This window comes from Pangasianodon hypophthalmus, chromosome 7 (genome assembly GCF_027358585.1).
Source record: "Pangasianodon hypophthalmus isolate fPanHyp1 chromosome 7, fPanHyp1.pri, whole genome shotgun sequence".
NCBI lineage: Eukaryota > Metazoa > Chordata > Actinopteri > Siluriformes > Pangasiidae > Pangasianodon > Pangasianodon hypophthalmus.
In genome coordinates, this window is record NC_069716.1 from 20,586,413 (window position 1) to 20,600,561 (window position 14,149).

At 36.6% G+C, this 14,149-nt stretch overlaps 1 protein-coding gene across 2 annotated transcripts in view; it reads right to left on the bottom strand.

Moving 5' to 3' along the window:
- The window catches only part of klhl4 (kelch-like family member 4), a 32,697-nt gene extending 18,602 nt beyond the window's left edge, over positions 1-14,095 (bottom strand). Inside the window, exon 1 of one of the 2 annotated variants that reach the window (XM_026917745.3) lies at positions 13,753-14,095. Coding sequence is in view for 1 of the 2 variants with exons in the window: in XM_026917742.3 (XP_026773543.1) it covers positions 9,338-9,762 (425 nt within the window). In the remaining variant the exon portion in view is untranslated. Of the gene's footprint in view, positions 1-9,337; positions 10,270-13,752 lie in introns of those variants that run through there. The other variant, XM_026917742.3, reaches the window with a different exon arrangement.
- Positions 14,096-14,149: the final 54 nt, after the last annotated feature.

Below are 14,149 nucleotides of genomic sequence, written 5' to 3' on the forward strand. Positions count from 1 at the left end.
CTGATTTTACTTCTCATAATATCAAAAACATGCCTCTGGCTTATGTTTTTAAGCATGCACTACTTTCAAAGATACCAGTCTTGTCAGAACTGTCAGAATTCTTACAAGTATTAAGGCCACAGATTGGGCATACCAGTAAAACACAGTGTATAAAAATGTATGTTTCTGTCAGTAAAGGTTACGCTATTGCTTAGTAATAACATGAAGAGATAAATGAAACATAAAATGTGCATGATTAGGTTATGAGTAAAGTAGAACTCAATAAACTATCGTGTCTGCCTGAAAGACAAATCCCAAGTTCCAAAAAAGTACAAATACAGAACCTGGAAGATGATGAACATAGGCTACTTTTATAAGAGGATTATCCCTATCTGCAGCACCTCACGGCAATGTGTTACAGAAAATCGTTATCGCGCAGACAGCTTGACTGGGTGCATATTCCTCCAGATCATTTTCCTGCTGTGCTTTAAAGCCAGATGTGCTGTGTACAGAAGGGCTCAAGCTCTCTTTTACACGTAATCTGTATTTATGGAATCCCTAGGATTTATGCTCAAAGAATTATTTTCATTCAGATGAGATAGCTTATTGTAGAGATAATTCTATTCATCAGCATTCAAAGAAAGCTCTGTGTTCCTGGAGGCATTTATCATTTTCTTTTGTCTGTCAGTATGGGCTGAAATAAAAATATCTTGTTTGCTGAAAGTGAATTGAATGCTGTCATAAAATGACATTTCAGGGAAGTTATGCTTCTCAGAAAGCATTTTCACATCCATATCAATATAGCCCAGAATCCTTATTTATTTATTTATTTATTTATTTATTTATATTTAGCTTTGATTAGTGGGGTCAGTGGGATTACCCACAACAAAATGAGCGACAGTGTTAAATGTATAGCGTATGCCATTATACCTGATCCTGGACAAACTCATCCTTGGATATTGCCTAAAATCTTTCTTAGTACAGAATTATGACTGTATCGAGCTATAGAAAACAATGTGAATGCCTGTATGCCCAAGAGAACATGAAAATTGCCTCTACTGTAGTAATAAAATAACTTACTGTCTCAACATACATTCTAGCTATTTATGAATCCCACTTGTCATAAAGCAAAAGTTATATAACCATAATTTCTGCCTTGGATAAATAATGGTTCAAAAGTATCTTTGTGTTAAATTTTATTCCTTCTTCTACAGTTGAATTTTCACTCAAATTTAGTTTCTTGTCACATTTTGGAAAATGGGGTTTGTAAAAGGATATTTAAAAAGATAACTTATGCATTAAAAGGATTGGTTCTATACAATGAGGCTCTTAAAGAAACTGTAGACCCTGAGATTACACTGAGGGTGCTATATCAGTGCACGGAAGCTGCTGTTTTTGCAAATGGCTTTTTTGAGAAGATGCCACTTATCTAAAATGCATACCCCAGTTCCACAGTCCTGTGACCAGCACTTGCAGGTGCAGAAGTAACTAGACAAGAATGCAATGTGTCTAGAAGAATGTCATAGAAGAATGTTCTATGTCCAAAGAATGCAAGTCAAGTTGAGTAAAACCACCATAAGTAACATGTCTCTTCATTCATTACTGAAAATGTGAAAAGAAACTGCTGAGAATGTTTAGAAAATGTCATGGTTGCATTCAAATTAGGTAATATAGTACAAAATTGTCATGTATATAACTAATAATAATTTGTACTCAATTTGAGAAGCAAAAAAAGATTCTACTGGTGGTGAATAGACTACATCTGCACTGCAGAGTGCACGTTTTGAAAACAACCTCAGGCAGAACCCCATGCCAGATGGGTAAAAAGATGAAAGGATTTTTCAAGGTAACCATCTACTGAGTCTTGCCTGTCACTAAAACAGTTCATTGCTTCTTTCAGCTGAAAACCTGTAATGCTATTATGTTTCACATACAGTGTATTGTTTTTATTTTTATTTATTTATTTATTTATTTATTTATTTATTTTTGTTAAATTATGTGTCCTTGCCTCTGTGGAACTGCTGAATATGTACAAATTAGAAAAAATATTCTCATGGTTGAAAGAGATTGTCAATACACAATCAAATTAAATAAGGACATTTAACGTCCTCATATATTCTTGTGTGCATGGTATGTCTATCTGATATTACACTCTCAGCAGCTGCCTATTATGGGCAGCTACCAGTTAGGTCAAGACTAATGGACATGTGGAAAAATTTCTAATTTGATTTAACATGGAGCCATGACTGCAGCAGGATTTATTGCTTGGGATTAGCATATTAAATTCAAATGACAGGAAGTCCTGACTCATCAATAATTTGTGTAGCAGCTGCATTGCAGGAGACAATGCTTTACTGCAACAATATCATAAAGGTTTCACATTAAAAAGTGTATATAAATATGTACATGCAGTATGCAAAATTTAGATATACTGAAAATTGGACATTATAGGTACGTCCTTTGAAAACTATGACAACTGTGTATACTACAGTATACTTCCTGTGAAATATAAGATAATTGCATTTAAATAAAAATCCCTATCATAGTGGCTAACATACATAGCTGTGTGGGAACATTTATAGCTGAGTGGTATATAGTGTCCACAGTTTGCAGTATTAGCTGTGAATGAAAACACAGGCATACATATATGCTCTATTGTAGATGAGCCTTATATACAACAATAACAATCCAGTTGGAAAAAAGTGACATACATTTTAACCCAGCTAAACTGTCTGAATATTCTTATTACCTTTTAAAAGAGCACAACACTTTTATTCACAGCATATTTCTTCATCCCCTTGCTTTTCATGCTTCATGACCCCTTATTTAAGATTACTCCTTGCCATTTTCATTGCGGTCAAATCTTGCCTATATGATTATTCATAATAACCCAACAGAACCAAAGTGTTTCAGGCTGAAACCAGTAACAAAATGTTCTCTCATCTCAGTCCTTCTACAAAATAATTGCTCAGCTTTGAGTTTTCTGTATTTTTTCATGCAGCCAGATTGACATATCGCAGTTGCTTGTCACAACAACAGGTATAATTTCTTAATTAAACCAAACCAGGTTAAAGCTCTTTCTCAGGCATAACTTGCCTTGATTTTTCTGAATATGTTGCTCCATGACAGAATAGTTACTATGCAATACAGCAGCATTTTAAATCACTGGCAATTGCTACAGAGGCATCGTATTCTGATTGAAAAATGCTGTACATCTCTCCTAACATATTTATCCTGGACAATGACATTCAAGGTGTCAACATTTTATAGATACATGATGAATCTGTACTTGAGATGAAGCTCAGAGAACACACATGACTTACTCCTCCTGCTTGACCAAGATAGTGTCATTATTTTCCAAGGCAATTGAGAGGGAATTGAGGTATCATTCAAGATAACACTTGCTGACTCAAACCTTTACTGTTCTCTTATTAAAGGGTCAAAATTCCTCACGCAAGGCTTCATCAAAAGGGCAGTTCAGTAGAGGGTACACTGAATATAATGTCATGAACTTAAAAATGCTTAAAACTAAACTGCATTGATCTAACTGTAATATTAGAGATTAGTTAAACAAATTATTAATTTGACAGTTCAGCAAAAATCTGGTTACAGATTTCTAACCTAAAAATAATTAACTGAACATAACTTCATGTACAGCAAATGATAAGAAAATGTGCTAGTTAGAACTTAGTTCTTTATCCTGGTCAGAGTCATGATGAATCCTGCGCCTGTCCCAGGAACACTGGTCGTGAGGCGAGAATACTCCCTGGATGATACGCCAATCTATCACAGGGCACCATGCACACTAGGGGTGTAACTGAGTATGAATACATTATATGGATTCAACAGCTAATGCATCCTAAAGGAAAATGTTTCAGATTTTCAGTATGCATCTGTAAACTGTAGAGATTATATACGGATCCTGGCAACCTTGCTCTCAGAACTTTAAAAAGAGAGTAAGGTCAATAACATGAAACTATATTGGGAGTTTCGGTTTTAGCCCCACTGCATTACTGAGCTCCAAACTAAAACCACATTTCTACCATATTTCTGACAAACTAAAGAAACATGCTTTTATATATTGAGCCGCCACTCCACGCTATGCACTGCATATTTCTGTGGAGCTCTCCACAAAAATAATCATGTAATTAATTTTTTAAATTGTAAAACTTATGTGGTAATTGTGTATCATTAAAAGAAATTGTGCACCAGAAAATCTTACAGATAATTAAATGCAGCTTAAAAGATCTATCCTATTTTGACTTGCAGCAACACTGTAAGTGCATCCCAGTGAATATTTCTGATCTTTTCAGAATGTAACAAACCCAAAAGCTAAAGTAAATCTGATAAAATATTGTTAGATGTCTATTGTTGTCAACTGTGGCCTAAATAACAGTTTCTTGTATTGGAAAAGAAAGACAATAGAAAGCTTTCTAGAAAGTTCCACAAGGTGTCTGATTCAAGAGTTAATAAATAAAGTTATGTTCTGTAAATTGCTATTTGTTGGTATAATTTGTGAATGAAAAATGACTTCTACAGACCACGCTCATTCTGGTTTAAATCCAAATATGAAAAAATATGAATATTTTGAACACTAAACAGATACAGATACAAATTCACACCTTAGGGGCAATTTAGAGTTGCTGTGGTTTTGGGAGGAAACTGGAGAGCTCAGAGGAAACCCACATGGACATGGGGAGAAAATGGGAAACTCCACACAGACTGTTCAGGATCAAACCAGGGACTCTGGAGCTGTGAGGAGGCCATGCTACCCACTGCACCACAATGTCATCCTAATGCAGGCCATATTATTTTTATTATTTTCTTGTACACCTCCCTCAGTTGTATACTCAGTATGTGGTATTCCTTTTTAGTGTGGTTCTTACATCCACTTTTCTGCTCCAGGGAGCATGTCACACTTTGATTCCACGTCTTCCTGTTCTTTGTCCTTTGAGCCGCAAAACCATAGTACATTCAGTTTCAACTAGAGAACAAAAATCCCTTTTGTTTCATGATGTCTTATTTATTGTAAATTTCCAATTCGCTTATAGACTGAATGGTTTAAAATTATAACTAGTCAATCAAATAATTCCACAAGAACAGTCAAAAATCATGGGCCTTTCATTGCATATTTTGTATGGGATTTTTGTTTGTTTGTTTGTTTGTTTTGTTTTTTACATTTACTGGGTAGATGCTTTTATCCAAAATGATTTACAAAGCCTTGGGCCCAACAGTAACAGCTTGGCAGTGCCATGACTTGAACTCACAACCTAATGCCTTAACCCCTGAGCCACCACTTCTATGTATAAATTGTATAAATTGCATTTTAATTTGAGGAGGAAGCACTGCAGAAATGTTGCTGCTAAGATGAACATATTTGATTGAGTTGTGATTTCACAAGCAAGCTCAAGCTCTGATTGTGTTTGCACAGTGCCATATATTGTAGTTACTGTAGTCCCTTTGACACTGTTGCACACTAACCTGCTGTCAGCCTGACAGTCCAGTAAAACAAATGACAGCACACAAAACAGAGATGATTGGGAATCCCATACGTATTTGTGAGTTAGTGTCTGCATCTTACTGGGGTAAATCTATTTTCTCATGAAGTTGTATCAAGATGTCAGATTATGTAAAAAAAAAAAAAAAAAAAAAAAAACTGTTTAACTGTTTCAGATGTTATCATTAGTGTATTAATAATCTTCACTATATACAACTAAACTGCACCAGGACAGGAAGCACTATACATATGCAACCGGTATAGGAGGAAACCACAGAGAAGAGGCCCCAAAGATTTCTGGCTTGTCACATCAAAAGGAGGAAAGACAGAAGCTTTTGTCCTTTCCTGTGAGACTCCAACCACAAACAGGATATGACACAACTGGAAAACAATCCTCAGTTCACCTCTGCTCTGCTAAGCAGTGCTTTTAGAGGGTCCACCCTTAGGGTACTGTAAGGCCATTTTGAGAGAGAGAGAGAGAGAGAGAGAGGCACTCCCATCAGCATGGCTAGAAAAGAAAATGTATCATGTCTCCTACTGAGACTGGCATGCTGAATTATGACAAATTATGCATCTCCAGTTTATGATGTGAAATTTAATGAAAAAACCCAGCTGGCAGAGCAAATTAGTATGAATTTGTTGAGACCACATCTGCTAAGCAAAGACAGAATATGTATCTACAGATTCATCATAAGCTACTGTCCTGAGCTCTGTTTATACAGTATAGAGTCATTCAGGATAACTAAAAGATGATTGTGCATCCCATAAAACTCTCTATATCAGCTGTTCTTATTACAAGTGAACTGCAGTTTTATCAGTCAGTGTTTCTCAGTGGTCATTAGTTAATGTGTGACAAGACTGATGGCACTGGCAAAAACCAATACTTAATGAAATATGCTTGCAATATGAAATCCATCACAGGGATGTTGACGGAGTTTATGAACATCCACCACTACAACATTTTGCCTCTTAGATGAGCAATCACACTCCCCCTTGCCGCTGTTGTATTAGCATACTGTGCATTTACACTTTTCCTTCTGTCTGTGTCTGTGTGAGGAGCTCATATTGAAAAATTCATGAGGATCAGGTCTCAACCCTGCCAGGATTATTATAGAAGATCAACAGAAACATTCTAAACATAGCCCTCAGCATATATTATAAATTGCCAGTGCTTTAATAGATATAATGCAGATTATTTTATTTCAAAAAAATGTTCTCATTCTTTAATTTTAAATGATATAATATCAAATTCTCTAAGTTCTCTAAATGTATAATTGACATTACTTTTAGAACAAACCAGTATGCCTTACAGAGTCATACATATTTTGGCAAATTGACAAAGAGGTAGGGATTCAAACAGGGTGTAATGTGTCTCAGGACTGCTATTTGAATTTGTGTTGTAAACATATTGATCCCAAAGCAAGGAACCCATGGCAACGAAACTGTCTCACTGTCAAGATTTGTTTTCATGTAATCTTAAAGAATGTGCCAGCCTTATTTACCACCAGTGCAAAGATTTATCAATGCACTTAAGAAACCTTCAAAATTAGCTTTCACATCTAAGTAACTAATGGCATGAGAGAATAATAAAGTGCATTTTGCAGCTCGATTATTTCAGCACATTCTCAGTAGCATGTTATTTTCAGCCTGTGCAGGACCTGATGGTCATACATAAATCATACACTCAGGTGCATAGCCATCTGTGTATGCTGGAGACATGTTAAATAACATTTGTATCCTCACTGCAATCACTGTATGCCTACAGTAAAATTTTGTTTTTATTTACTAGTGCTATGTGAAAGAGAAACTAATATTGAATATAATTTTATTGCATAATTACCTAAGTATATATACTACATATATACAATTATATAAGATGCAGTTTGTAAATGAATATACAGTACTTATAATACTGTTGTATAAATTATATAAGTAATATTGCAGTAAATTTTCACATCTTTAAGTGTGCAAAGTAATGACAAAGGCTCACTGTTTTAATAAAAGTGATGTAATGGCATTTCCTTCGGTGAGGCTCACAAGCAATATCAATCAAAAGTCAAGGCCATTAACACTATGTAGGCTTTCAGGCCACTGTAGTAATAGCCATGTGCTTTTAAGGGGTCAAACCGCAGTAGTCACTTAGACCATTTCTTGCACGTGAATATAAAAAATGAGCAGCTCATTCAATATTTTATCAGACATTTTGCATATTTACCTTAAAAAAAAGTTAAGCTCTTTATGGACAAAAATATAAATTATTAGTATTGACTTGAGCTTCTCTTTTGGACTTCCTTCATTATTTTAGGTATCTCAAAGAGTAAATTCTTAGGGGTAACCTGTTAATGGTCAGAAGCAACTTTGTGGTTGCACCACTTATATTTAGATAAAACAAAAAGCAAATTATCTCTGTAAAGCTTTTGAAATGTACAGGCAACTGTTGTTTAATTGTTGATGGTCACTGTGGTTAGAAAGGCAAGTAGTTCACCCTGGCCTTAGCCTACACATTGATGCAGGTATATATATCATGAATGCTATGTTTATCTCCTTTGACTCCTAGTTCATTATTTAATTATTCATATAAGGCATATTATTTAGTAACTACTAGATTTTGCAAAAAGAAGCCACAAAGAATATACCTGAATGAGTCTGCAACCATGGGATTAATTATTATAGGCTCATTATTGAACAAAGTAACATGTACAGTTATCAGTGATTATTATGCTAGTGTTGGCATGTTTTAACTACAGTTAAATTTAAACAGGTACATTAAAACGCATATGATAATGCTGTCTTTGTTTGTAATGTGCCAAGTCAAGCATGATATGCTGCTTGCATATGTTATACGTATATAAATACTGTATATTCCTTGACATGATGTTGTATTGTATGAAATTATACATTTTAAAGTGTTCCCTCTTAGATCACACACAATGCGACAGAAAAAGGACCCAAAAGTTGTCTCTGGTGACATCCCCTTATACAGCAGGTGACTGACACCTCTTCCTTCTATGAGAAAATGGGTTTGAATCCTGCCATACTGTGAAATGTCATTACACTAGATACACTCAGCTAGAGTCACCTGTAAGAAGATAAATAAATAGGCATTTTCCCTTGAATGAATGCATTAGTATGCACTGAAATATGAAATTACAGATATATTATATACAAAATGGCAAAAACCCCTGCATATATTGCTGTATCTTTCAAAATGTGCTATATGTGTCATAAAAGCACAAGCCTGGGTTGCCTCAGCTGTTGCCAGCAAGATGTCGGCCTAATGAATAATTTATCTTCAGATATTTCAAAGAGCTATGTTTCTGCACCCCTTGTGCAATGTGAATGAACTATCCCCAGGTGAACAGTGGTGGCAGCTGCATGGTAGTGTTGATTGGAAAATGATATCCTCTGAGGAGCCAACATATTAGCAATGTTGCCAAGTAGTAAACACAGCAAATGACAATAAAACAAACCCTGCCATTATTGAGTTCATGTGACTGGTATAACCAGCTTGACTGAGTGACTAGTATAATCAGCTTGACGGAAGTGGCAGTTAAATACAGTAGCCTCTACATAATGGTAGTTAAAACACTCATACCTGATACTCTGTACCGCTTACTGTAAATCCACCCACTGCAAGAACAGAAGCTCTGCCATTCAACTTTGCAAGTAGACTGAGTAATTCATTACACCATGCAATAAATACAGAGGAAAGTGTCTCCAGTTGTAACATAAGCAGTTCCTCTGTGTTGCTAGTTAACAGCTGCAGGCATATCTTCACAGGTCTGCTTCTCAGTTTCTATTTCTGCTCAGAGGGTTTTTTTTTTTTTTGTGAGAATTTTTGGCTTTTTTTTTTTTTTTTACCTGTCAGTGGCTTCCTCCTCAGGGCGCTCCTCTGTGTTGCTCTTCAAATTCTCCTGGCTGATATTGCCATTCTCTTTGCTGGCACTAGACAGAGAACTGTTTTTCGAAGATTCCTCGCTGGCCTGGAGGTGCTGGATGAGGTTCTGCTGGTGCCATGATTGACTGCCCGTCCTGACATAGACAGGTGTTGGGCCAGGGGTGGGAGACAGAATGCTGTGCACCGGGCTGTTGCTCTTACGAAGTCCTCCTCTATCCCGGGAGTGACTCTTTAGGCGGCTCTGGATTGGTGTACCCCCGTGCTCGAATCCCTCTTGCTGAATGTACCCCCCATTTCCTGCTGATGTCTGAGAGGAATGACTGAACCAGCGCCAGCGAAGTCTAAGGATCTGTTTTACATCAAACTCCTTCTTCCCTGACATAGACATCCTATATGCCCTCAACGTGGTGCCAGTGGCTCATGGAATCCTGACAATAAGGAGGCAAAGAGCCTGAGTCTTACGTTCAGTAGGTTCTCCTTCTTTTGTCTTTTGCTGCTCGTTGTGGTCGGTGAGCGAACAGTGTCTGCAGCTTTTGTCTGAGACCCCCCCTTCCAACTCTGCCTGCTGCTCCTGCTGTTCAGTTATAGCACATGCATGATAGACTCTCTGTCTATCGCCTTCTTTACCTCTCCTCTGCTGCTCTGTGCATTTCTGCATACACCCATGAACAGACATAGAGGAAATAAACCAAAATGAGAAGCACTTCCAAAAGCCCAGCCCAGTTTCCAACAGCTAATGATGTTGAACAGAGACAGTACCAAAATGACAGAACACAGAGGTCAGATCCTGGTGAAGTAAATCATGTAGCACAGGAAGGACAGGCAGCAGCGCTATCATCCTCCACAAGCAAGATCCTCTTTTCCTCTAGCTTGCACTCTGCAGATCTATTTTATGCTCACACACATGCACACGTACACTTGTTTCTCCCCTCTCTCTCTCTCTCTCTCTCTCTCTCTCTCTCTCTCTCTCTCTCTCTCTCTCTCACACACACACACACACACAGTACAGTCTTTTCATCTGATGAGGTCCCATGGGACACAAGCTCTCATGGCAAGAAACCATCCATAAAAAAATGTATGATCATTCAGTGAATCTCAAACCTCAGTGACAGTTAAACATTAAATATAGAAGTCATATGATACCTTTTTTCAACATAAGGTCTATGGATGCATTTTGAGGGAGGTCCATACTAAGTAAGAAATAATAGCAACATGTAACTTTACAGCAGTAGAGCAATGCGATGCCAAAGGCTGTGCTCATCATGATACACTACTTTAATTAAATATTGTATATCACATGGAATAAGGCAGAGTATATGTTGGCTGATGTTTTAATTGCAAACAGGAGTCCAAAAAAATACAATTACTTTGGAGGCAAAACCCCTATATTGTAGGGGCAATATTATATTATTTGTCTGACTTTAAAATGTTACTTGTAAAATCGCTTAAAGTTGATGTTTTAGCCTATATAATTTAACTGTTATGAATGTAATGCATCATACACGAGGTACTTCAGTGAAGTCATTTTTACACTACAGAACATTTCTTTTCTCCAATCCTTATTCTATCTTCCATTCCGGATAATATATTGTTTATTACATGCAGCCTGTTAGGTTAAAAAAAAAAAGAGAGATGTACAGTATACATACAGGTTTATAATCTCATTCTGTATATGGTGTTCCTAGACCACTGATACAGACAATGATTCATTTATATGCTGTGCCTCAAGTTTACTTTCAGAAGGCTTTGCTGAATAACAGTGTTCATGGTGAGGCGTTTCAACTTTTCTATTCTCTAGGAGGATAGTGGGGAGGATAGTAACTTTTCCTTACCAAATTTGAATATGGCGCTATATAGAGCCATCCATCCATCCATCTATATATATATATTATATAGATAGATAAAATAAATGTATAATACCGATCAGCCATAATATTAAAACCACTGAAAGGTGAAGTGAATAACACTGATTATGTCATTATTAATGGCACCTGTCAAGGTGTGGGATATATTAGGCGCAAGTGACCAGTCAGTTCCCGAAGTTGATGTGTTGGAAGCAGGAAAAATGGGCAAGCGTAAGGATCTGAGTGACTTTGACAAAGGCCTAATTGTGATGGCTAGACAGCTGGGTCAGAGAATCTCCAAAACGGCAGGTCTTGTGGGGTGTTCCCGGTATGCAGTGGTTAGTACCTACCAAAAGTGGTCCAAGGAAGCACAACCGGTGAACCAGTGACAGGGTCATGGGTGCCCAAGGCTGGGGAGCGAAGGATAGCCCATCTGGTCTGATCTCACAGAAGAGCTACTGTAGCACAAATTGCTGAAAAGGTTAATGCTGGCTATGATAGAAAGGTGTCAGAACACCCAGTGCATTGCAGCTTGCTTTGTATGGGGCTGCATAGCCGCAGACCAGTCAGAGGGCCCATGCTGAAAGCGCCTACAAGTGGCATGTGAGCTTCAGAACTGGACCATGGAGCAATGGAAGAAGGTGACTTGGTCTGATGACTTACTTTGTCTTTTACATCATGTGGACGACCGGGTGCATGTGCGTCACTTACCTGGAGAAGAGATGGCACCAGTATGCACTATGAGAAGAAGGCAAGCCAGCGGAGACAGTGTGATGCTCTGGGCAATGTTCTGCTGGGAAACCTTGGGTCCTGGCATTCATGTGGATGTTACTCTGACATGTACTGTACCACCTACCTAAACATTGCTGCAGACCAAGTACACCCCTTCATGGCATCGGTATTCCCTAATGGCAGTGGCCTCTTTCAACAAGATAATGCACCCTGCCACACTGCAAAAATTGTTCAGGAATGGTTTGAGGAGCATGACAAACAGTTCAAGGGTTGACTTGGCCTCCAAATTCCCCAGATCTCAATCCGATTCAGCATCTTTGGGATGTGCTGGACAAACAAGTCTGATCCATGGAGGCCCCACCTCGCAACACCTTCAGAGGCCGATTGGTGTGTATGTATATATATATATATATATATATATATATATATATATATATATATATATATATATATATATATATATATATATATATGTGTGTGTGTGTGTGTGTGTGCGTGTATATATATATATATATATATATATATATATATATATATATATATATATATATATATATATATATATGTATGTATGTATGTATATGCTGCATTACCATACTGATATTTCATTGTGTGGAAATAAATTTTCCATGAACTATTTATGCATTATTATGAGTTGTGAGAATTTTTGGCTATTAAAAACAACTTTATACATTATTTTTTGTCACATTGTATTGTGCTAGCTACTTAGTTGTTGGGGATGTCACTTTTTCAATGTGCTAGCATAGGGAATGCTAGCTGTTAATAGTACCAGAATGTTATTGCATTATTGCAATAATGAACCCTATGGAACATAAACATATTGTGATATACTGGAAAATACTATGGAATAAATTTACTAATATATGTGCCCCTCAATATATTTAAATATATTGCATTGTATGTGGCACTGTAGTACATAAAATCATATCCTTACTTAAGGAATTCTTTTCTCACAGTAGTCCGTATCCCATTGAATTTAAACTGCCTGCAATGACATAGCTTACTACTGTTAGGTAGAAGACACAAAAATGCTATTCCAAGAAAGGTTCTTTGATGCATTTTTTGTACTACTGTATAATGCTGCAACATGATTTATGTTCAAAGGTACATTGAAAGTAAGGAGCAGTGAAATGCAATTGTTAATTTCAGATATACCAACAGTGCTACACATAACTAAATGCTGTTCTGTGCATACCGCCTAATGTACACTTTACCCCTTCTGGTTTAGTCAGTTGCCATCAATATTGCCATCCCAATTACCATCCCACATTCATTGCAGTATACAACCTATCTATTTCTTGTATATTATAAGTTTAGATCAATATAGTTATCCATATATATACTCATATGAAAAGCAGCAGAAATCATATTGTAAAATATCTGTAATATATTGTCTATATTACACAATAAATTCATTATAATAAATATTTATGTGAGCAAAGCTATATGATCTGTAAATGCTATTGCTTGTTGTTAATGAACTGCCATGAGACAAAGAAGCGCTCTGTGAATATCTGGAAATAGGCGGCAGACGTTTCGCAAATGAAGACTGTTTTCCAGAATACTTTATATTGTCTTCAACAATAAACTAAGTATAAACCAAGTCCTGGATCTTATATTTGTTAGACTGATTTTTACAACACTAATAATATTTTTTTTTATTAATTTTGTTTCACAGCTTCATCCATTCGTCCATTTACACATGATAACTTTCTAATCACTTAATGTGATGTCATACATATTACACTGTAGGAGACTAATAAAAAGGAAAGGGGTCTTACCTGCCAAATGTAACAAGAAAATGTTAATCTCTGTCAGTATGTAGCCTATGACTTTTTTACTAATAGTACTGCATATATATCAATTTAAACTTAAGTAAACCTTTGTTCTTTATATCCTTCTGTTGTAACACACAGAATAGAATGCATTTTCCTCCCTGTGGAAAGAGTGTTCTTCCCTCTACATTGGTCTCATTGGTCGAGTCTGAGCAATCAGGAAACCTAGCATCATTTCCTGTTTCCTTGGCTTACATAACATTTCATAAATGAGTTGGGATGTTGCTTGTTTTTAAGATCAGTTCTAAGTGCCGATTTACAACATTCAACATTTTCCTCACTCTGAGTGAGCTATAAAAAATTCTGTACATACTCAACACTTTACATATTCAATTCATATACA